This window comes from Muntiacus reevesi, chromosome 2, assembly GCF_963930625.1.
Source record: "Muntiacus reevesi chromosome 2, mMunRee1.1, whole genome shotgun sequence".
Classification (NCBI taxonomy): Eukaryota; Metazoa; Chordata; class Mammalia; order Artiodactyla; family Cervidae; genus Muntiacus; species Muntiacus reevesi.
Genome location: NC_089250.1, coordinates 167,235,667 through 167,260,394, shown reverse-complemented (window position 1 = coordinate 167,260,394; position 24,728 = coordinate 167,235,667). Strand labels below are relative to the sequence as shown.

Here is a 24,728-nt window from a genome sequence, read left to right as displayed (position 1 = left end):
TCTAGTGGTTACATTTGTACTTGTACCTTTTTAAAATTGAATTAATTTTCAGTGTTGTGGTAGATTCACATATACAGTAAAGTGATTCAGTTTTATATATATGTGCGTGTGTGTATATATACACACACACACACACATACATACACTCTTCAGTTATGTATGTATGCATGCACGGGTGCTAAGTCACTTCAGTCGTGTCTGACTCTGTGACCCTATGGACTGTAACCCACCAGGCTCATCAGTTCCTGGGGATTCTCCAGGCAAGAATACTGGAGTGCGTTACCACGCCCTCCTCCAGGGGATCTTCCCCACGCGGGGACTGAACCTGTGTCTCCTGCGCTGCAGCTGGATTCTTCACCCACTGAGGCACTGGGGAAGCCCTTTGATAAGATGTTGAGTACAGTTCCCTGTGTTCTACAGGAGGTATTCAGTAGCGTGTATCTGCTCATCCCAGACTCCTAATTTCTCTCTCCCTTTGACCTGTACCTTTTTGAATGTCCTCAGTCCCTAGTCTGAGAGCAGCTGAAGGGATAAGAGAGGCTGGGAAACCGGAAGTCTGGTCTGGGAGTCTTTACGACTGTTGTTCCACATTCTTGCTCTCCTTATAGTCACTTGGCAGGACCACACCTCCCTCCACTTTGACAGTCTACTGTGGTCACTGCAGCTGAGCAGTTAGAAGGCTTGGGAGTGGAAGCCCTGATGGACCGGTACAGTCTCTCTGCCCTTTCTCCTAAACTCCAGGGTCTTGGAAGCAGAGGCCAAGGAGGAGCCTCCAGGAGCCTCTATGATGAGCAAAGCCCCGTGGGCTGGCTCTGGGTGTGTACTTTCTGCTGCGCCCACCTGGGAAGGGGCTTCCAGGGCCGATTCTGACTCAGTAGGTCAGAGGTGAGGGCTGAGGCTCTGCCTCTGTGTAAGGTTCCAGGTGTGGTCAATGCTGGCCTTCCTAGCTCACAGTTTTAGTAGCCAGGTGCTGAGTCACAAAATTCTGCTTTTGTTCTTTGTTTTTTTATTGTCACCTGGCTTAGTAGTTCTCAAAGTGTGGTTCCTGGAATAGAAGCCTCAGTACCACCACCTGGGAGGTCAGAAATGTACGCTTCTGGGCTCCTCTTTGTATCTACTGACTTGGAAACACTGGAGCTGGGCTGCCCCATATAGTGAATTTCAACAAGGTCTCCCTGTGGTCCTGACACATGCTGCCTCTGACTGGGCCGATCCGTACTCATACCTTGGTAGGTGGGGTCCAATCAGTTATGACTTGTGTTTAGTTTTGAATAACAACCCATCCAAAAAGCAGTGGCTTGAGAATGGAAGAGTTTATGTTTGTTGTAAAAGAAATCCAGGAGTGGGCAGTCTGGGGCAGGTATGGGAGGCCCACAGTGTCCTCAGAAGCTCAAGTGTCTGTCTTTCTGTTCCACAGTCCTTCAGGTGTGACCCTCATTATGATGCTTATAGGATAGTTGCCAGGATTCCAGCCATCACGTCCACATCCATAGTGAATACCAGGTGACCATCCCCTCTTGAGACCCTCCCAGAAGTTCTTCCAAAGGACTTCTGCTTATCGCTCACTGGCCAGAGCAGTAGCCTACCAGAGCAAGACACGGTTTTTCGCTACGCCTGTTATCACCTTGAACAAAATGAAGATTCTCTAAGTAAGAAAAAATATAAGAATGGATATTGAGTAGGCAACCAACTGAGTCTACCAGAGATGGTGGCAACTTGAGGTCATCAGTGATAATGTTCAAGATGTGGAGAGAGCAACGTTCTGTGAATTGAAAGAGTTGTTGGATATCGTCAGAGAGTGGGAGGTTTTAATTTACTGGTTCAGAGGAGAGGAAGCTCTGGGTATAGGGACGTTTCAGGTATGGGATGTGGTGTAGGAGTGGGGACTGGAGTGGAGGTGATGTCATTGGGTGTAGGAAGGGCTGGAGTGGAGGTGATGCTCATGGGTTATAGGAATGGTGGGTTATGTGGAGGTAGTGGTCATTGGCTGTAGGAGTGGAGGCGATGTCATTGGTAATAGGAGTGGAGGTGATGTCATTGGTTATAGGAGGGGAGGTGTTATCATTGGCTGGGAGGGAGTTGGAGTGGACGTGATGGCCCTTGGTTGTAGAGGGGCTGGAGTGGACTGTCCTTGACGTGAGACCAGGAGTTTTGCTGTTTTCACTGCTGCATCCTAGGTGAACTATCTACATCAGTACCTGGTACATAGTAGGTCCTCTGTGGATAGTTGTTGAAGATGAGGAGGTCAAGCAATTTCTTTGAAAGAGCAGGTAGTGGGGTAACAGTCTGACCTGGAAGCTCTTCCGCCTCACCACACACACACACACCACACATATTACATGCACACCACCCACACACAGGCCACACATACCACACACACACACACACACACACACTCTGGGATGACAGCTGGCTCTGAGTGGGCTCCTTACTCTGCGGGAGCCTTTACCAAGATTCTTCTCTCCTGCTTCCATTGACACCTCGAAGTTCAGTCTGAGTTTTAAATCAGTTTCTACTGTCTAGTCTTACCTGCTTGGTAATGCTCAGAGCTCACCAGAAAAGCAAGGGGAGGAGGAAAGATGAAAGCTGCCCAGATTATCAAGCAAAATGCAAAGGTGGCCATCGACGGCAATCCCTCCTCCCAAACGACAGTGTGGTAGGGAGCCCCTGCTTTTACGTCCCACTGGTGTGGCAGAAGGTGATCCTGGCTAGTTATAAGCTATGTCCAAAATGGAGATGGAAGGGGAACAATCGTATGTTATTTCACTAGAAATGAGCTGCACTTCCCTGAGAAAACCACTGTGAAGATTTCTGTGAGTGACAGATTGTCAATGATTTCTACTTTCTCTTTATTTAAAAAATTTTTTAATTTTAATTGGAGGCTAATTACTTTACAATATTGTAGTGGTTTTTGCCAAACATCGACATGAATCAGCCATGGGCGCACATGTGTTCCCCATCCAGAACCCCCCTCCCACCTCCCTCCCCATCCCATCCCCCAGGGTCATCCCAGTGCACCAGCCCTGAGCACCCTGTCTCATGCATCGAACCTGGACCAGCGATCCGCTTCGTATATGATAATATACATGTTTCAACGCTACCCTCTCCAATCATCTCACCCTCGCCTTCTCCCTCAGAGTTCAAAAGACTGTTCTTTTCCATATTTCAAATTTGACAGTGATTATGGCTTTTATAATTCAGAAATTTTTTAAAAGGAAATATCCCTTACTGAAAAAAAATCATCCTCTCAAATAGTCACCTCTGGAAACTTTAGCTGCAAGTTTTGATAAAAGCTTAAAATGCTCTTTTTCTGTGCTTTGAGAATCTAAGTCATGCTTTGGGATAAAGAATTATGGGACTGTCGATCATCCGGGACTCCTTCCTCAGTGTCAGGCAGAAAGGTGTGATCTAATCCTTGATAGAAATGTCCCTCTTATCACCTGCAAGAGAGTCCAGGTAATCCTTTTATTAGGTATCAGGCAGGTGTGTCTGTGTGTTCATGTGTGCATACGTATGTATGTATGTGTATGTGTGTATGTATTTTTGACTTCCAAATCTGTGTATGTGTTGAGATTTTTGTTCAACAGTCTTAAGACTCAAGGATTATGACATAATTGGAAAAACAACTCTGTCCAGTGACTCAGTGACCATTCTAGACACTGTCTTTGGGACAGAGTAACCTACACTGCTCTTAGCGGTAAATGCATGCATGACCCTTTACACGACCACTGGGTGCAGACTCCACACAATCTTTTTTTAAAATGAAGTATAATTAATTTATAATGTTGTGTTAGTTCCAGGAGTACAGCACACTGGTTGAAATGCATATATAATTCTTTTTCAGATTCTTTTCCCTTATAGGTTTTCACAAAATATTGAGTAGCGTTCCCTGTGCTATAATAGGTTCTTTTTGGTATTTTATATATAGTGGTGTATATTGATTCCTAATTTATACCTCTCCCCCTTTCCCCTTTGGTAACCATAAATTTATTTTCGATGTCAGCAGGTGTCTTTCTGTTACTTAAGTAAGTTCATTTGTAGCTTTTTTTAAGACTCCGCATATAAGCAGTATCATATGTTATTTGTCTTTGTCTGATTTACGTACTGTGATAATCTATAGACCCAACCATGTTGCCGCAAATGGCGCTATTTTATTCTTTTTCAGGACTGAGCAGTGTTCTGGTCTGTGTGTGTCTGTGTGCGTTACCCGTTTATCTGTCAGTGGCCACTGCCGTCGCTTCCGTGTCTTGGCTGTTGTAAATAGAGCTGCTATGGATATAGGAGGTGGACGTATCTTTTTGAAGGACGGCTTTCTCTGGATATATGCCCAGGAGTAGGATTGCAGGATCATATGGTAACTCTATTTTTAGTTTTTTAAGAAACTGCCATACTGTTTTTCACTGAGGCTGTAGCCCACACGGTATCTTGAAACTTGACCCTCGAACAATAAAAATAAACATAGTGCCTCTTCCCCCTTTCCTTCTGAATCCAGATTTCTTCCACTCCCAGGGCTTGAATATTTTTGTCTTAACACCATACTGGCATCTTAACATTTCTTAGCACCCTCCCCTAATCTGCTCTGGATCCTCAAAAGGGAAGGCTCCTTTAAGAGGGCTGTAGCTACTGTCCTCACTTTTCCCAAGTTGGTTTTATTTCTTGGTCATCACCCCTCCCCGGTTTGTGTCTGTATTTAGGGAGAAATGTTTATGCTCACAGTAGGAGAAGCCTGTTTACTCTCTAGGAAGGGCTGGCATGGACAGGAAGTCTTATTTCCTGACAAAAAAAGGACCCGCTCGTGCATTTCCGCTGGCACAGCTGCCTTTGGACACCCCTCCATCCTTGCTGTCCAACCTTCAAGTTGCCGTCTGTTCCCCTGATTTCTTCTCTTCCCCCTTCCCGGAGGCACCGGCTCCAGCTCTGCTCCAGCCGTGTGGCTGGGCTTTGGGACATGCAGGCCCGAGCACAGCTTCCCCCCCTGACCCTCTCCTCTGCTCTCTGCTAGGAGCTGTTTATTCCATTTGCTCCTTCCCCCCACCTCACCCCCCTTTCCCCTCTCTCTGACTCCCCACCTGGGTTGCAGCATCTCTGCGTAGAAATTTAACAGAAATGTGCTGAAATAATTACCGGTTCCTGGCTGATTTTAAACAGAAGTCTGGATCGGACTGGAGACAGGGTACCACATGGACACCCCTTTCCACATGAGGAAATAAGCTTTTCATCTGCTGCCGGAAGGTGAAGCCTTGGTCGGTTAAAAAGCAGAGAACATACCCACCAGCTTCGTCCGTCGTAAAAGCTTTTTCTTTGCTGGCTCTGTTGCTTGTTTCTCTGTGGGTCATGAACAGGCTCTTTTATTTCATCTTCTGTGTACTGTAATTGCAGGTGGTTCGAACATTTCTCTCCTGTTGAATGGGGGAAATAGCAAGCCAACCATACCTGCTGGAGAAATTGGGTTTGTTCTGAGCACCCAGGGTTACTGCCTCTTCCTCTTTAGTGATCTCTGCATCCATGAATTGGCCCGGTTTGAGCTGAGGATGCCTGGCCTTTCCCTTGAGCGGCAGCCTCCTATGTCCCTGGATGGAATGTGCTGGGCGAAGTGGCTGCAGTCGTGTCCGACTCCGTGCGACCCCATGGACTGTAGCCCGCCAGCTTCCTCTGTCCACGGAGTTCTCCAGGCAAGAATACTGGAGCGGGTTGCCACTTCATTCTCCAGGGGATCTTCCCAACCCAGGGATCAAACCTGCATCTCGTACATCTCCTGCATTGGCAGACAGGATCTTTACTGCTAGAACCACCTGGGGTGAGGGACAGCAAAATCCTGCCCCAAGTGAAGAGGAGGGTCTGCGATTCACCCCCTGGAACCATCCAGCCTGGCCTTCCATTTGATGGCTGCACAGTCCTACCCAGCTCACTTCTTTGATTTCCATTGATGCTCAGGAACGGAGTTTGCGGCAGACGGGCCCACAGGTGAGGCAGGAAGGTCAGACAGGTCAACTATGGATAAAATGTGGACATACGTGCTTTAAAAAGGCAGTAATGGATGGAGGGCAGTCTGGGGCAACTCAGGGTAGTAGCGGATAGCATCAGATTTTTAAGAGGACCTAAGATCGGAAGTCACTGTAGGTGAGTTTAGAAGCTATAATTATTTTGACGACCCAGAAATATCAACATAAGCTTGTTACTGTATTTCTAAGAGAGTCTGTTGTACAATGGTCTAACATTTAAGAGGAGAAAATATCACCTCCCAAAACAGTAAAATGTGGCCGTGGCTTCGGAAGCCTGTTTTGCCTAGAAATGTCTCTTTGGTTAATTGGCCAGCTTCAGTCTGGTTTCAGAGGCAGGAAAGTGGACGGAGCTGAGACTCAAACCTTACAGAAGATCTTTCTAAGAGACCTGCTTCAGCTTTGACACCAAAACTTATCTGCCTGGAAACAGATTGCTCTAAAATTCGTTCTCTCGACGCGTTTCCCTGTCTTGAGCTGTCAAGGTTCCAACAGCTCTGAGCCTGTGTGTGATGTTTATGGTTTTTTCCCTCGTCCCTTGTGATTCCACGGATGGAGTCTGGCGGCTGCGCTGGCCTTCCCACCCCCCGCCGCCCCGCCACGTCACTCCGCCCTGCCACCCCTTAGCAACCACCCCACTGGCTCGTCCCCTACTGTGAGCCCAAGCGCCACAGTTATTAGAATTGGGTGCCAACCAGGGGGTCATGGCTCAACAGGGGCTCATCTGAGAACATGAAAGATTACCTATCACCTTAATACTTGGAAAGGTGTGCAATACCTTCTTCTATCTAATTGGTTCATTTATGGCACTTTCCAGCCGGTGGAGGCCAAGCATCTTGAGGCTCGGGCAGCTTTTCTGCATTTTGTACTAAGGTCTGCGTGCCCCAGTGGTACCCTTGCCTGGCCCAGATTCAAGTATCTTCTTGTTGCTTTGTTGGCAAGGTCCCCACTGTCCTCCCCATCCTCTCCCACCCTAAAGCGGGGGCAGCTTGGGACCCTTATTTCAGCACAGAGACGCGCCCTGCTGGAACCCAACCCTGAGGTCTGCAGGTGAACACGGTGAGTCAGGAACAGAAAATCTGGCACAACCTGCTCCCCTGACTGTCCTGCTGTCTGCCAGCCCTGCCTGACACCCTGACTGTGGCCAGCCCCTTGTTTGCAGAGGCTGTTGTTCCCCAGAATCATATCCCATCAACTCTTAGGGAAGTGGGCCCAGCAAGTCTGCTGAACTCTCTTCTCCTGAAGGCTTTTCCCTAAAAGATGCAATGATGTCTTTACCTTAAAACAGCTGGCTTCGTGCTTGCTATTCAGATTTTCCATATTGAAAATATATTGTCTGTGGATGCCTACATAGGTGGGAACGTTGTAGATAAAAGCAATGAACCAGGCAGCTCAAAATTTAGGCAGATGGTTCTGTCTGGACAAGTATGATCCAGAAGGGGCTCAGGTAGAAAAGTTGAAGCCCAAGAAAATTTCTGCTTAATCTGTGAGGGTTCATGGGTGCTCTGATATCTTTAATTATAAACAGTAATACATTTCACAGCAAATAACGAGCTTTAGAGGAGCCCAGGGAAGCACCGAGTGATGGTCCAAGGAGGACTAAACTGATCTAAAGATAAGAGTTTAACACATTATTGCCTGGAGACATTAATACATCTTTACTACTCAAACATTATTGACTGGAGACTTATCAATATGTTTTTAAAGAGTGATGCAATTAACATCACTGTGCAAAGCGGTTAGAGCTTAAAATTTAGGGCTCTTTATACAACTTATGGCTGTTATCATTCACATTTTGTTCCCTTAGACCTTTGTTCCAACCTTGTATATGTTATAAACACAAGTTTATTACCATAGAATTTTCAAAAATGACACATGACAAAATTGTGAGTGAAGAAGAATTTTTTCAGGGAGTTTTATGCAGATACTGTCTCTGATGTCCGAGTGACACTTACCTGAGTGTCTCAGAAGATGCTAGTTCTTGAGAACATAATTCTGATGCAGACGATGTGAATACTAGACCTTAACAAAAAGACAAAAAAAAACCTTAGCGATTGATTCTGATACGGAAAGTGAAGACAAAGCTCACATTACTAGGGAAGACGTCACAGGTCTGTCAGGTGTAACTATTGACTGTAATAACCTGCAAAGTGTTAGTAAAATAACAGAAAGAAATTTTTGGCCAGCCAAAATAAAAAATTGCTGGGCAGGATTTTTATATTGACCGAGGGGATTTTGTGTTAGTTCCCCAGTCGAATATAATGGAAGGAATCCGTGACCATTAGGCAGGTTCTGTGGCTGGTTTCGGTTTACCTCCTAGAGCCCAGCCCAGCTCTGGGTAGGTGAGCTTGCTGGATGGTTGAGGGTCCTAAGTTTAGAGAAGGAAATGGAGGGGGTTTTACTGTTGAAAGGAAACCTGCAGGGCCCAGCCCCTTCAGGCCACGGGCTCAGGAAGCACGCTTTGAGTTCCAGTTCAAGAAACAAAAATGCCTGGCAGAAGCCGTATTTGATTCGGCTTCTCCTACGAAGGGCAGGGCCTTTGGAGGCAACAGGTCTTCATAAGCGTGATGGAGTTTTAAATTTGAGCCGTGAATAGAGAACTCTTAAGTCCAGTCTGCATGCAGAGAGAAATAAGACCTTGTTGCCTGGCGTAGGCCCCACTGGGGCATCATTTCACGGCTGACGGCTGTGCTTCTCAGAATCCACAAAAAGGCCTGATCAATATGTTGTCAGGAAAGTTTTTCTTTGACTACACATTTTTCTTTTTCCCAGTTCACCACCTGCGTTCTACTTTGAGGAATTTGTTTTAACTCTTTCAAGTCACAGTTGGAACATCTGATTTGCACATAATCTCTCACATGAGAATTTACATTAAATCAGATAGAAAGTTAGAAAATTAATAGGTAGGTAAGTAAGTAGGTGTGGGATAGGTAGTTAGACCTCCATTAGTCTGTAAATAATCCATTAATTTAAAGAATCTGATGTCAGGATGGAACTAGCAGACTGGGACTGCATCACTGATAATTTGATTTTTGATTCTTTAAAAGAACTGATAAAATGAAGCCACAGATAAAGGAAGAACTACTTTAGGACTTTTCTACTTACCATCTGAGCCACCAGGGAAGCCCATGACGTTTTATATTTAAACAGAAACTGACAGCTTTTGAAATACTCAGTTGTTAAAATTTCTCTATAAATTCGCAAAGCCCAGCTTTGCCATAAGAGCCACTTTTGTTGTTCAGTCACTAAGTCATGTCCGACTCTTGTGACCCCATGGACTACAGCATGCCAGGCTCCTTCACTATCTCCCAGAGTTTGCTCAAATTCATGTCCATTGAGTTGGTGATGCTATCTAACCATCTCATCTTCTGCTGCCCCCTTCTCCTTTTACCTTCCATCTTTCCCAGCATCAGGGTCTTTTCCAATGAGTTGTCTCTTCATATCAGGTGGCCAAAGTATTGCAGCTTCAGCTTCAGCATCAGTCCTTCAGATGAATATTCAGGGTTGATTTCCTTAGGATTCACTGGTTTGATCTCCTTGCAGTCCAAATGACTCTCGAGAGTCTTCTCCAGCATCTCAGTTCAAAAGCATACACTTTTTGGTGCTCAGCCTTCTTTATGGTCCAACTCTCACATGACTACTGGAAAAACCATAGCTTTGACTACACAGACCTCTGTTGGCAAAGTGCTATCTCTGCTTTTTAATACATTATCTAGGTTTGCCATAGCTTTCCTTCCAAGGAGCAAGCATCTTTTCATTTCATGGCTGCATATCCTCCTGCAGATGACAAGGTCAGTAATGACCACCATCTGTGGGGACACTCACGCTCCAGGCAGAAGTGCCCAGGGGCACTTCCCCTTCCCTTTGTCCGTGGAAGCAGGCCTACTGGCTCCACCCCCTTGCTGGCTCTCCTGCCTTGGTCCCACAGCCAGGAAGCCCACTGAGGGGACCCCTGGGTTCTGTCTCCCCCGCTGCCCCGCCAGCCTCACCACCCGCCGCCTGTCCTCACTGGCCAGGGGGCCCAGACCCAGAGAAGACGGGGCTGGAGTGGGTCGCAGACAACTGGCATTTTAAGAGAAGTCACTGTTCTAATCAGCGCCTGGTGGTCACAGTCTCATTTCCTTTTTGTGTATAAAGCATCTCAGAAAATACGGTCAGGGTCTTCCAAGAATCTTGACTATGCCAGTGGTTCCCAGGACCTTTTCATCTGCCCCTGGATGCCAGAGGTCTGCCTGCACCCCACTGGCAGCCGTGCCTGTCTCTGCTTTGGGGGCCTCAGCACTGGGAAGAGATGACACCCGGTGAGGAGTCACTGCCGTATTCAAAGTGAATAACTTTAAAAGATTTATAGACACTTCCCTGGAGGTCCAGTGGTTAAGACTGTGCTTCCACTGCAGGGGAGCAGGTTCAGTCCAGGGTCAGGGAACTAGGATTCCCAATACTACATGGTGCAGCCAAATTAAAAAAAAAAAAATTATAGAGTATTCTAAAAAAAGAAGAAAGAAAACAAAAAGAGTACAAAATGAGCAAAGAGTAGGAGAGAAAGTCTCTCCCCCACCCCCAGTTCCTGGTCCTGTGTTGCCCTCTCCCGGTTCCAGGGTCTTCTGGGTCCTCCCAGAGACACTCTTAGCAAACAAGCATGGGCTCAGGAGGCGGGACTGATGTACTGTCCACTCTTTGCTCACTTGATAATGGATTTAAAGACGATTCCGTGACTACACAAGAGCATGCGCCTCATTCTCTTTCACGGCTGCAAAGTACAAAGTGCTGTTAACTTGCTTAACAGGCCCCTACTGAGAAGGATAAGGTGGTTTGCAGACCTTTGATATGACATTGTGGCAACGAGCCACACACTGTACATGCTTTAGACCCACTGCTGCATTAGACGTGAGCACAAGCACCTGCTGAGTTACCTCCTGCCTCCACACTTGCCGCAGGACACACGTAGCGTCAGTGTTTCTGGAATAACAGTGATAGCAAACATTTATTACATGCTCAGTAGTATCGGCTACTGTGCAGAACACCTTACCTGGATCATTATTTTATTATAGTATTGCCTAGATTTTAGCATTTAGTATTTATATAAATATGTATGTTATTTATTATATCAATTATGATTATATAAATATATTTCTTATTATTTAAGTAGGTAAATTCATTATATTAATAAAAGTGAATATGATAATAAAATTAAGCACGTAACATTTAATATTCTTACTTTGTTATAGTGTCAACCTCAATTTTATAGATGAGGCCAGATAGCATACAAGTGGTGGTGGTAGGAACTGAACCCAAGTATCTGGCCCAGAGTGAGTGTGCTAACCTGCCTGCTCAACTATCTACCGTCCAGAAGGGCTTCCGAGCTCCTGAGTGTACCAGGGAGTGTGGTTGCTTGAGAGCTTTATGCATGAGAGCAGTGAACGTGGAGGGGCTCCCGAGTGAACCCCGGGACGTCTGGCCGGGACTGGTGACCACCTGTGTTGTTGTTGCTGGGGGAGTGTGTGTCCTCGAGCATCAGTGAGTCCCGTATCCCTCCCGCCCCCCATCTCCCCCCGCCCCGCTCACCCCAGGCAGTACTGCAGTCCATCTGCTTGTCTCTGGGAGAGCCTGGAGTGCAGAAGTCACTACTTCAGATGTGGGCTCATCAGATGTTTTGAGCACAACTCTCATTTTATTTTTAGTAGAACCAAACATATTTTCTGGAAGCAGCGAGAAGCAACAAGAAGGAGCACGTGAGATCGTGTCTGCTCCCCCAGTGGAATGGAAGCTGGCTAGAGACCCCCTTCCTGATGGTTCTAGCTCTCCAAGCAACAGCTCTCAGTCTAGTGACCTCTCTGAACCTTCAGAGAGTCAGCAACAGCGCCTCCCCAAACCCAGGGCCCCTTTACCACAGTTCCTTTGCCCCTTCCAAGATCTGTGCGCATCTCCGCAGGAGGAACACGGTGTTCAGATAGAAAGACAGGCCCCAGAAGGTAAGGAGCGAGGGAGGCAGGGATGAGACGGTTCTTCCTTGATCTTCATGGGGAAAAGAGTGCAGGGTCTTCCTGGGCCCTGGTTCCCCCCAGCTTCCCTTGTGATGCTGCCTTTATGCATCTGTGAGCCATGAGGGAAGCAAGGCCAGCAGGTCTAAATGGTGGGCAAGTCTGCCTTGCAGGCAGGGAAAAGAAAGCGTTGCCCAGGTCAGAATTCCCAGCCCTGCGGTGCACAAGGCCAGCATCGCCTGGGGCTGGGTAAAGGCCGCGTCCAGGCACCCAGCAGGCTCTCAGGCGGAGTCAGGGAAACTCTGAGATGCTGGTGTGGCTGCCCCGAAGGCAGCGGGTCCATCAGGCTGCCCATGGTCCTCGGTAGCTGACCAGCTGGGCTAATGGCTGAGGGGTGCTTGTACTATGTGCACCAGGCACTTAACAGGCATGAGGGCCCTGACCTCACAGTGCCTTTGAGATAGGCCCCCATCTCAGCCTCTCTAGAGGCTGAATTCAAACTAGACCATCCTTTCTCTGAAGGCCAAGAGGCTGACCTCAACTAATATTGCAGAAACTATTGATATATTAAAAAACATTTAGGAATAAAACAGTGAAAAAAGATATCTGGTGCCCAGTTATATCAGAGGAAAATTTAGATTTCCAATCACTCTATAAAAATGTCCCCAAAGAGCTATAGCCAAGGACAGAAAGAAAACTATTAGATTCTAGAGCTTTGGATTGGAAAAGTTAAAGTATTTATGGTAATTGATGAAAATAATTTTTGTGGAACACAAGTGAATCTCTAGCTTGTTGTTCATTAATAAATGAAAGAAGCATGTATTGAATGCCCACTATATACCATCAGAGAAACACTTATTAAACACCTACTGTGTGTCAGGCACAGGGCTCAGGGCTTCCTGCCCTCCAGGTGCTTGCAGTCGCATACCAGAGTCACTGCGGTCATAACCGTGCCTGGAGTGACCAGTCAGGAAGCTGAGGATGCCCCAGGTGATACAAGGTGAGGCTGGACAGAGACATCTTCCTCAAGGAAGTGCTTTTGAGGAAGAAAAATCAGACCCCAAGGGCAGAGGGAAAGACACTCAGAAAGCAAAGAGCAGGGCTGATGTGGGATCCGGAGGTCCACAGTGTGGGGTGGAGGGGAGGCCCGCAGGAACCTAAGGTCCTTATAAACCCACGAAGGGATCTGGACGGGAGGCTGGGCCAAGTCCTTGGAGGAGACCTGACTAGATGTTCCCTGAGGGCGGGTGTCTCCTGGACTATGTGGAGGATGGATGGGAGAGGTCCAAGTGGGGGCCAGGGAGACGGTGCTGAGGCCGGCCAGACCTGAGTACAGAGCACATCACCGTGGAGGCCTGGCTGCCCAAGTGGAGACTAGGGAGGTAGTGGATGGAGCTGTGCTGTGAGCGCCGAGGAAGACAGGCATGTTGGCGCTGCTCTTGGGGTCTCTGGATCTGGCGGTGGGGGAGCATGGGAGGACCTCTGGCTGCCCTGAGTATGGGGTGAGCTAGGATAAAGGTTCACACAGTATGGAAGTAGTGCAGTGGAAAGTGGAATTAACTTTGGCTGGAGGGCTGGGGACAAGTATCTCAGTTAGGAATCAGTCCTGAAGCAGGAATGGGGAGCAATAGGGAAAGATCTAGAAAGACCAGGAGCAAATGTTTGGAAGAACAAGAATGATTTGTGAACTTCTAAGTAGCATGTTGTTGGTAAAGAATTGAAATTGGTACTTGGCGGGCAACATGCATCGTGAATGAGCTGTGAGACGTCCGGTGTGCTTGTAGAGCTTGTCAGTAGCAGGGGCATTAGTGGACCTTGGGAGAATGTAGGACAGCTGGTCCAGACCAGAGAGGATCTTGGTGTGATGGCGGAGGTTATACTGGGGGGTCAGTTAAGGGACCCATGGGACTGTGGAGTTCCATCCTGTGGTCACATGAGCCTCATAATGACCACCTCTCCCCACCCAGCAGAACCAGCTGCTCCAGGGCACCCAGGCTGGCAGTTTGGAGAGGCTCAGGGTGACTATGATGTGGTCCAGCCCTCAAGAAGGTCCCAGGCTTGTGGGGTTGGAGCATCCTGTGATGGCCCCCCTGATGCTGCTAATGTGTGCAATGTGTTCCACGGGGGGCACACACAGGAGGCAGGATGGGGTGTGCCTGGGAAGGGGCGGCAGGCTTCCTGAAAAATCTGGGCTCAGCCTGAAGGTAGGAGGTCACCGGGTGGTGGGATCAAAGGGGTTTCATGGAGATGGGAGGGCGTGTGCGTGAGGAGAAAGGAGAACGCGGTTGGGTTTCAGACCACAGAGGGCTGGTGAGGCTGCGGTTGGGGGGACGTGTGATGGGGTAGGGGGGAGTTCAGACGGGACGAGTGAGCTGGGACAGACACTGTGTTCCCCGCGGAGCAGTTGGTCAGTAAGTGGTCAGTGAGTCCATACGAATTCCCCCTCTCAGCACCCCAAAGATGACTCTGCCCCAAGTGCTGTGACATCGGCTCCAGCCCTGACCTTTTCCACCAAAGGCCGCAGGATGGGGCTAAACCCAGTGCTGAGACAGAGTCCCAATTATGAGTGCCAAGTCAGCGCTAGTCTCCAGTAGATTAAGGGGCGGGATAAGTAATTGAACACCATTCCTCTGTCTTACATCATTAGTGTAGCAAACATAAGATAAATTAATTCACGGTCCCCAAACAACCCAACTGTATTAATTGCACAGGACAGACTTAATATGAAGTGCAAAATAGAGGAAGTTTCTTTGCCTTGGCTGCAAAAGCATTTTTGCCAAGGGAATACCTGCGTGGCATAGCCAGTCTCGAGTCTGGCTGTCCACAGACATGCCTCCCTGCAACCAGGGCACCCGGGGGGCTGTGATGGGCGTGATCTCGTCGGCTTAACGAGGCCCATTAATAACCCACTGGCATTTCCATTTTCCAAATTGTCTTCTGTGTCTAATGGTGTTGAGAAGCCAGGAGAAAAGTGCTCGGTGCCCTCTAAATGGAATTCTAAATCTTCTCTCCCAGGGGATTACACGTGCTGTGACTTGGTTGTTAAAATAAAGGAATGCAAGGAGAGTGAGCACCCTACCAACCCTGAGTCCGAGCCAGCACCACCCGAACCAGCGCCCCCCGAGCACCCAGCGACCCACCTCCTGCCAGAAGACTGTTCTGAGAGCCAGCAAGGGCCCGAAAGCTCCCTGACCTTGCAGGTAAGGCCCGGTCCGGCTTGACTCCCACCATACATTCCGACGCGATTCCCACTGAGGGGAGACTTCCTGGGGAGCCCATGGACACATGGCCTCACTTCTGCTGCTGGAGAGCTCACTCTACTTCCTGGCGGCTGTGTGACCCTGGGCAGGTCCCCTGACCTCCCTGGGACTCTGTCCCCCCGTGTGAGGACGGAGATGGTGCTATCTACCCAGGCTAGGTTGGGAATCGCATGCCATCAATGGTGACCGTGATTGGAGCGAGGAGAGCCAGCATTTGTTGAGAACTTTCTGGGGCCCAGACAAGGAGAGGTTCACCCCCATGAGGCGGGAGTCCATCCCTACAGCCCCATCTTCAGACAAGCATGTTAAGCCTTTGAAAGATGAAGGTAGTCCCAAGGTCACAGGGGCTTGAGTTCGAGGATATGGCAGCTTTCATTTTGTGTCCTTTCCCAATTGTAGAAGTAATGTGAACACATTTTTTTTAAAAGTTCAAAAAATACACAGATATAAAGATTAGGAGGACAAACAACCCGGAGAAGGCTAGCCATGCCTCCTGGGAGACCGGAGTGTTGTAAACCGCCCTGCAGATGGGTCGTGGGCTCCGCCCCCATCCCCCCGGGTGGATCCATCGGGAGAGATGCTGGTGGCCCTGAAGCCGCCCAGGCCTCCAGCCTTGGGGCAGACAGCTGGGACAGCAGCCACACAGGGCCCCACAGGCGGTTCCAGGGGCCATCTCCCCAGGCCCCGGGACCTGGGTTGGCACCTTGGAGGCCAGGCGACCAGGAGACTCCTTTCCTGGCACAACAGCTAGGGTCACATCCATGATGCAGACAGAGCCCATGCCGCCCTCTGCCTGGAAACTGTGAGCCCCTTGAGGGCTGGGAGAGGAATGGGGCTGGGGGTATTTCTGCTGCGGCCGCAGCTCTGGGCCATGCTGAGCCCCCTCCATGTGCAGAGCTGGGGCGGTGACTGCAGGGTTCAAAGTGGGGGAGACACAGCCTGTGCCATCCAGGAGCTCATGGCTCCGGGGGAGAAATAAGTCTGCCTTCCAGAATCGTGCAGGGATTCTTAGATGACAGATGCCCACAAAGCATTGAGGTCAGTGTCTAGCACAGAGCAGGACCTATCAGTGGTGGTTACTCTTCTTCAGTAAACCTGTGTGGGGAGCTTTGTTCTCGCATGAAGTCGGGGACACAGAGAGAGATGAGGCTGAAGAGAAAGCACGGGGATTCTGACCTCCTCTATGGAGTCTGCAGAACCGTTTTGCAAAGAAAAGCTCTCCTGCCAGCTCTGTCTTCCTGGGGGGAGAAGCTGTTTCCCTTTGCTACAATTACTGCTTCTCCTGAAAAGATACACAAGTCATGCTGGGAGAATGATCTGGTTCTGAGCTTCCAGAAGGCATCCAGCCTCTGGCAGAAGCAGGTGACTCCTAAGGCTTACATTCCTTTCCCACTATGTCACCTTGGAATATAGCATTTCGGGGCGTTCAGATTTTGATCTGTTGGAGATGAATGAATTGCCAGGTGGAAGGAGAAATAGGCGGAGGTGTGCCTTTGATGCTGGTAACTCAGTCATGCTACAGTGGGGCCCTCAGTGCTAACTGAGGCCTGTGTCATCAACAGGTCTGTGGCCATCTGTCTGTGAGGGGTTGGAAGAAAATTAGGGTGTGCTCTTGCACTGTACTTTTGATCAGCCTCTTGACTAAATCAGACGGATGCATTGCTTTTCATGACACTTCTCTTAAAAGGTTTTGGGAGTTCCCCAGTGGTTAGGACTCTGTGGTTCTGATACAGGAGGTGTGGATTCGATCCCTGGCTGGGGAACAAAGATTCTGCCTACCTTGCAGTGTGGCCAAGAAATAAAAAATAAATACATGAATACATAAGCAGGCATAACTTCGTAAAATGTTTTCTTGGCTCCTCTAGGAGGCCCTGGAAGTTCGCAAGCCTCAGTTCATTTCTCGCTCGCAAGAACGTCTGAAGAAGCTGGAGCACATGGTCCAGCAGAGAAAAGCCCAGCGGAAGGAGAGCCTGGCTCCAAAGCAGAGTCCCCTTCCTGTCCGCGCCAACAAGAAGCAGTTCACCGTCCCCCACCCTCTCAGCGGTAAGCTGCAGCTGACTCGGGAGGGCCGGCGAGACGCAGGCCCCCAGGCCTAGGCGAGACGCGGGCCCCCAGGGCTGGGACCCTAGTCCGAATCAATGTTCCCAACGGTGCCCCTGACACGTGCAGGACTGGTGTTCACCCACGTGCCCAAACCTCGGGGTCACACAGCCCGCCCTGGGAGCCCGCCCATCTTGAGAGGCGATCCGCGGGCCCTGAATTCAGCAGAAATAGCTGGGGACACACATCCCCATTTCAGCTGGGAAAGAAGCGCTATGGCAGCCAGGATAGCCGGTGCAGATTCTTGGCTCCATAACAGACACTCCAGGAGCCCCGCTTTGCCCTTGATAGATTGCAAAACCGGTCTCAGGGCGAGAGGTGGACTCCAGTTTGTCTGCATCAACATTCGTCATCTCAAAACCCTTTCCTGCTGTGAGCTCTGCGTCGGGCTGGACAGCTTTGGGAGCCCTGGGAGGCGGGTGTCACATGGACCCCATGAGGGCGGTGCTCATGGGTTCCCTGGAGAAGGTGTTACCGGGAACCTTCTCTGGGCCAGACCCCACGCGGGGAGCCGGGGAGAGCTTGGTGAGCAATGCTGGCCTCCGTCCTTTTGTTCATGGAGGTTATAAACAGACTATTAAACCAGAAAGAATAGCAAGAAGAGACAAGGGCAAGGATGGGGACATGGGAACATATTCTGATGGCCTGCCAACCCAAATCTTAGAATCTGGAGGCCTGGGGAAACCTCTGTTTTATTTCTTTGGATGGAGGAACAAGATCTTCCTAGCAAAATGTTCTGGGCCCCAGGAGGTGAAATCATTGGTCTGATTCTGAATAAAAGTCCTCTGGGGAAATAACCGTAGTCAATAAAATGCAGCTTAGCAAATATTACCAGGATCTTACAGAGCGGCTGGGGGACAGGAGGCATTGGAATAGGATTCCTGTTAACCACAGGCAGGCTGAGTCTCCCTCCACCCGCCCCCCACCCCCAGAGCTCTTCTGGGGGAGTCATCCAAGTCCTCAGCAAAGGCGAACTTGAATGCATCCTTCCCGCAGTGAAGGATCTGGCGGGACACCTGCTGCTCGGCCCTGGTGACCCTTCCCAGAATGCTAAGGAAAGCAAAATGTATGTGCAAAGACTTTCCCTGCCTGAAAATGTGTCTCAAGTTGGCGTTCGAAGCTGATTGGCAGATATTGGCTATGAGGATGTATTCTGTGCAGGCTCCTTAGTTTCTGGCTCAACAGAGAGCCATCTGGGTTGGGGTGCAGATGTATCAAGTTGGCAAGAGGGACCAAGTGTCAGCCACGGCTGGGGGTCCCCCTAGGGCCTCCCGGGTCCAGCTTTGTCCTGGGGAGGGCTGCCAGGATGCCCATGGTACCTGTGGTGTGAGGGCCACTTGGCCTCAACGGTTTTGAAGACCCTGCTCGATGACGACCCTGCTCGATGAAGGTGGTTAGATAAGCGAACGTGTTCTCAACAAGTATGAAAGTGTCACATCAGAGCTCCACATATGTATACACAAAAAATGAGGTCTAACAGGCTCCCTTTGCAGTCCGCTTCCATCACTTTGTGTAAGAAAAAATGGAGACTCATGAACGTCTGGGAACTCGTTAGGCATGAGACCATCCATCCTTGTCCCCTGGGCCAGCTGCCCTCCAGCCGTGCCACACCAGGGCCCCAGTGGCCTGGAATATCGCCATCTCAAATGTCAGAGGGAGGCTTCCTTGTCCTGGGTATTCATGTCCTAGGGCTGCTGTAAGAAACGGCCTGAGGCTGGGTGGCTCAAGGAACAGAAATTGATCCTCTCACAGTCTCGAGGCCAGAAGGCCAAAATCCAGGTGTCCTCTGGAGCAATTTCTCCTGGAGGCGCAGAGAGGATCCGTGCCCTGCCTCTCTTCCAGCTCTGGGAGCTTCTGGCAACTTCTGGCCTTTCTTAGTTTAGAGTTGTATCATTCTGTTCCCTGCCTCCACCCACATTGTGTCTGTGTCCAAATTCCATCTCTCACAAGGACCCTGGTCGTCGGATCAGGGCCCACCTCCATCCACCCAGCCTGACCTCCTTTTAACTTGCACACACCTGCATGGATCCGATTTCTCAATCAGGTCACAGGGACAGGGGAGGAAGCACACCTTTGGTGAGGGAGACAGTTTTATCTATTCTCCTCCAACGGTGATGTTTTGCCCCCAAACAGATATCACCCTCACATGTTCACATTCCTTGGACTGAAAAATCTTAAAATTGTGTATAATAATAAAAGATGATGAGACCCAGCCAATAGTTTTAAATAACCGAGGCACCTTTTTATTTCCCCAGTTCCGAGACAGTCCTGATGACTAGAGTGCTCTGGGAGGGCTCCGGCACACGATTTTACAGCCGCTCTTCTGATCCCCGTGGTATTTATGGCTGATGAGAGGTTTACCCTCGTGTTTGTTTGTGTTAGGCCGCCCCACTCAGACAAGTTCTGAACCCAGAGCCTCGTGTGAGCTCTGGACAAGCGCAGGAGTGCTTAAGGCCCCATTAAGCACGTCTACAGGCCGCATCTCGTCTTCAGCCTGTCTGCTGGCAAGATGATAAAAGCGAGATGCAGATGCTTTTCTTACATGCTAAATTAGTTAATAAATCATATGCGTGAACGAGCTCCCGCTACAGTGTCAAGGCGTCTGTTAGAAGGGAGACTTGGATTGCTTTCTGAGCTGGGTTTGCTGCCTCCGATCAGGGCCCTCCTGGCACAGACCGGAGGGGTTCAGGTGGGGCCCTCAGCAGCTGACAGACGCCCCCTTGAGCAAGGGCTGGGGCAAAGCGTGTGCCGGACGTCAAGGGCAGTTACAGCGAGGGCCGGCGGGCCAGCTCTGTTTCCTGTTGGCCAGTGAATCCCGGGCAGCCTCTAAGGGATGGGGCAGTGACACGTGTATGGGCACACGTGTGTGTGTGCACACATATGTGAGTGCTCACTAGGCTCCCGTGTGGAGATGGGGGATTTTCACGACCAACTGGGACCCAAGAAATTCCAGGAAGTAGCATTATAAAGGTCCTGCCGGCAACCCCAGTCTGTTTTGACTCACTTGTCACCTATGGCTTGCGTTCCAAGAGCACACAAATACATGGCCTCTTTCTCGCCTTGTCTGGGAGCCTCCCGGGCCCCCTGGGCTTGGTTCTAGCAGTGGTGCAAGAGGTATCTTCCTCTATCTCTCAGCAAACCTTTCTTGAGGACTCTGTGTGCTGGGCACAGCACTGGTCCCGTGGACCTCCTCACCTCTGGGGGGAAAGCACCCAGGGACAAAAGGCAGTGATCTTGGGATTTGCTAAGTGCTGCGAAAGGGGGTTGCCATGACAACCCACAGGCTGGCCTTGCTCCCGCCATGAATATGGTCCTGATGGAGGAGGCCTGGTACTGAGAAGAGACCCTGCAGCCGGGTCGTGGTGCAGGGTGGGGAGGCTGGGGCGTGCTGGGGGAGGATGTGGAAGCTGCATGGGGAGGGGTCGCCGAGTGCTCAGGTCGGCTGTGGCTGGACTGTAGATGGGGGTGGGGAGAAAAGGGAGAGACCGAGGCACCAGAGAGCAGTCCAAGGGGGCCACCAGGCATTGTATCTGCTTCTTCCAGGGTTCTCCTTATTCTGTGATCAAAGCTGAGGCTACGTAGCTCCAGGCTGGACATGATGAAGGCAGGCTAGGGCAGGGCAGTGAACCCAGAAGGGCGACAGATGCAGAGGTTCTTGGGTGATGGAATTAGTGGAACGCGGTGATTGCCAAGTCACAGAGAGGAGATGAGCCTCAAGGAGGCTGGGGAGGAGGCTGGGAGGCCGGCCTTAGCTCTCAACCCCTGAGATGCCAACCCTTTAACTGGTGGGCCTCTGTCTCCTTCCCCAGTTGGAACTTTGCCTGCCCCCTGTCCCCAGAGTTACCTGGGGCTCTAGGCAGGGCTTCCCCTTTGCTCAGCTACCCGGGTCCCAGGGCTGCAGGCTGGTCCTGTTCGAGGGTCGACTGTAACCTAGGGATATCAGTGTTCTAGAACCAGTCCTTGCAGCAGGACACATCGGGGGCGGGACGGGCTGAAAGCACATGGGAATCACCAGTGCAGCGCCCGCAGGTGGCGGGCGGTTTAGCCCCTGCACTTAGCAGGTGGCACGGCTCCGATGCTTTGACGGGATGCGAAGGGCTGACTCATTGCAAAAGACCCTGATGCTGGGCAAGATTGAAAGCCAAGGGAGAAGAGGGTGGAAGAGGATGAAGTGGTTGGATGGCATCACCGACTCAATGGACATGAATTTGAGCCAACTCCAGGAGATAGTGAAGGACAGAGGAGCCTGATGTCCTGCAGGTTGCAGAGTTGGACACGACTCAGCAACCCAACAACAGCGTCACCCACAGGTAGAGGGGCTTGGTCAGTGTCTGCCGGGGACCCGTCTGTGCCTTTTTCCAGCCCTAGCTGTGGCTCTCCCAACCGAGCCCTCCCCATCTCCACGTTCAAGCCTCCCTGGGTCCTACCCCCACCATGCATCCCAGACCCCTCCCAGCCCAACTGGCACCCCTGCCTCCTTTTCCTAGTTGGTCACAGGCTGTCCTTCCTTACCCCTGGGAGCTTGCGCCATCGGTACCCCCAAACTGCCTGATAGAATTTTGTCTGTCCCTCTTCTCTGCCCTGCAGCGTCCTGCCTAACCTCCCTAGCCCAGCTCAAGCCCAGCCTCAGTCTCAATCTCTCACCTCCAAGGCTCTTGCGTCTGATTCCAGTCCCGTGTGGTGACTTTGGCTGAGAAGTCGAGCCCTTCACTCACATGAATCACCGTTGCTCCTGTATTCAGTGCCACGATGGTCAGAAAGCCAGGCATGCCGAAACAGCCCCGGCCGGCCTGCCTGCATCTGTTTCTTTCCCCTGACAATTAGAGTGGTCCTCGTGGCTCTTTCTGATGGTCTCCTAACTCGTGAATGGGTAGGAAATCCATTAGGAAGATGGTTTCAGGAAGGCCTTTCTTCCAGGAAGCCCTCCCTGACTATCCATCCAGTCTCCACCTCCCTACCTTTTTCACTGGAACACTCCCATCTCTTGTGTATCTCTTACATGCCCTACCTCCTTACCTTTCCACTTTGGATTATAGTCCTGTGAGTATGCCAGCAAAATCTCCCTGGATTCTAAGTGCCAGTGGGCACACACTACACCAAGTCACCCTGACAAGCTCTGCTGCGTGTAGCAAAGCCAAGCAACTTAATCTGAACTGCATTATCCACACTTTCCAAGGTGAGCCAAGCACAGCCATTCAGATCACGGACCAGTAGAGGAGCGGAATTCTCCGGAAGGCACTGCAGAATTCCTTCTCCAGCCGATCTGCTTTCACTGATGGTTTTTGGCTGGAACAAGTATTAAAATTAATTTGCATTCCCTGAGCGTTGAGCTAGAGAAGTGACCCAGCAGATATGAGATGGCTGGAGAAGTCATCGCAGTAATAAAAATGTGCTGTTCATCACGCAGCTAGTGCTGGCCACACCATCCCTACAATCTCCAATCTAATCTCCTGGATGTTTTTCCATCAATCATCCGAAAAAATATTTGGGGCTAGTTCTCCCATTGCTCACAAAGGGATTTTAAAATGTGCTTATCAGATAAAAATCAATTGTTACTTCATCAGTCTGCAAAGAAAACAAGAAGCATGATTTAGCTAAAAGACTTTCCCTGATTCAAAGATATTTGCATGTTGCTGTTATTGGTATCCTTTGCAGACCAAAGATAAAGGTGTTGTGTGTTGTATTTTTTCCCCCAAAAAACACAGGAAGAAAAGATCAATTTATGTCTATTGATTAGAAGTAGAGTTGTAGGACAGTGTTATTTCCAATTAAAATAATGCAAGTTGAAAACACAGAACTGCAGAGTGGTAAGGAAAAAAGTCTTTATGGGAACTCGCCCAATTGCCTGGATTTTATTTTCCAAATGATTTCCCTTTTATCCCCCAGTGCAGCTCAGTAATAAACCTTTCAGTGACACTAAGGATATAAATCTACTTGGCAACCAGAATGAAAGTTTATTCATCATCTATAAATCACCATATTTTGTGGTTCTCTAAATAATGCTGGGAAACCCTGGACCTGAGCAAGCAGTGACTCCCAGATCAACAGCTAGCCATTCAGATGTGTTCTAGATGTTGCTGTTTTATGGTGAAGTTTGACTTGAGCCATTGCCGCAGTTTCTTTACATGACTAATTTAAACTTGCCATTCAGCCCACACACGCACGTGCATGGGTGCACACATACATACACACACACATATTCTTAAGAAAATGTGAAGGCAGTATATCACATTTTATATATTTAAAATCCTATTTTATAGCCACAAATAATAACTTTAAAAACTAAAAACTAATTATAACTTGCTAATGTTCTGCAATCGTCACTTTCCCCCCCAGCATCATTAAGCCTAAACAAGCAAAAATACATTCAAGAGGGAGACCAATTCCTTTGGGTTTTTTTGTAAACTGTATTCTCTGGGAGGTTTACAATGCCCATGTATGTTAAAGGCACTGATAAGTCCTGCAACAAAGAAGCCTGCTTAAATTTGTTTGAGCTTATTTTCTCTAAACTTCTTTGACCTTGGAATGCTTTTATCTAATTCTCAAGCAACCATTTTGGAAACATAGCTCTAGGAATCTTTGCTTTTAAGACTATCTATTGGGTTGGCCAAAAGGTTCATTCGGGTTTTGTTCTAAAAGATGTGAAGGAAAAACCCTAACAAACTTTTTGGCCAACCCGATACCATGCTTTGCTAAAGAAGCCCCGACTGGAATTTCCATCTGCCATTTCCCACAAAAATCTGAGACTGCGGGAAGGTCTTATTCTCCTTACTGAATCCCTTTGGTCTAGCAGTGCCAGAAACCAATGATTGAAGAGCCCGGGGTCCTCTGGGCGGCATGCTGTGGTGCCGGTTTCACAGACTGTGGCCAGCTTGACTCCCTGAAGGCTTGTCCACTGACAGGCGCAGAACCTCTCTCCGCGTGGGCTCCCCTGGAATCTGTAACACGGCCCTCACACTGTCACCCAGCGGAGCCAGCGGAGAAGGAGCAGCCAGTCAAAACCCCTTCGGAAAGCGTGTCACCGATGTCACAACGTGAAATAACCCGGGAGGGTGGTGTTCCCCACACCAAGGGCTGAAAAATGGCAGAGAAGCAATAAGCTACCAGAGAAGTAACTGTGGAACTGGGGCAGAGGCTTGCCTTCCCCGTGACACAGGCAGCTGCATCAGACGATGCCCGTGGGGGCCCTGGAGCCGGTGACCTGATTATCTGTTGCCACGGCAGGGAGAGTTTCTTCACACACTCCAAACAGGGATGCCAGAGTCACTAAGTGAAAATACAGGATGCCCAGTTAAATTTGCATTTCAGGGCATCAAAACCTCTTTTAGCATAAGTAGGCCCCAAATATTACATGGAATATTGTTGTTGTTCAGTTGCTCAGTCGTGCC

At 49.5% G+C, this 24,728-nt stretch overlaps 1 protein-coding gene across 3 annotated transcripts in view; it reads left to right on the top strand.

The window, feature by feature from the left end:
• Window positions 1-24,728, top strand: part of C2H10orf90 (chromosome 2 C10orf90 homolog) — a 246,237-nt gene that overhangs the window by 207,076 nt on the left and 14,433 nt on the right. For 2 of the 3 annotated variants that reach the window (XM_065920155.1, XM_065920156.1), the window contains 3 exons: window positions 11,681-11,971; window positions 14,996-15,180; window positions 17,106-17,283. In XM_065920155.1, coding sequence (XP_065776227.1) covers window positions 11,681-11,971; window positions 14,996-15,180; window positions 17,106-17,283 — 654 coding nt within the window. The remainder of the gene's footprint in view (window positions 1-11,680; window positions 11,972-14,995; window positions 15,181-17,105; window positions 17,284-24,728) is intronic. The other variant, XM_065920157.1, reaches the window with a different exon arrangement.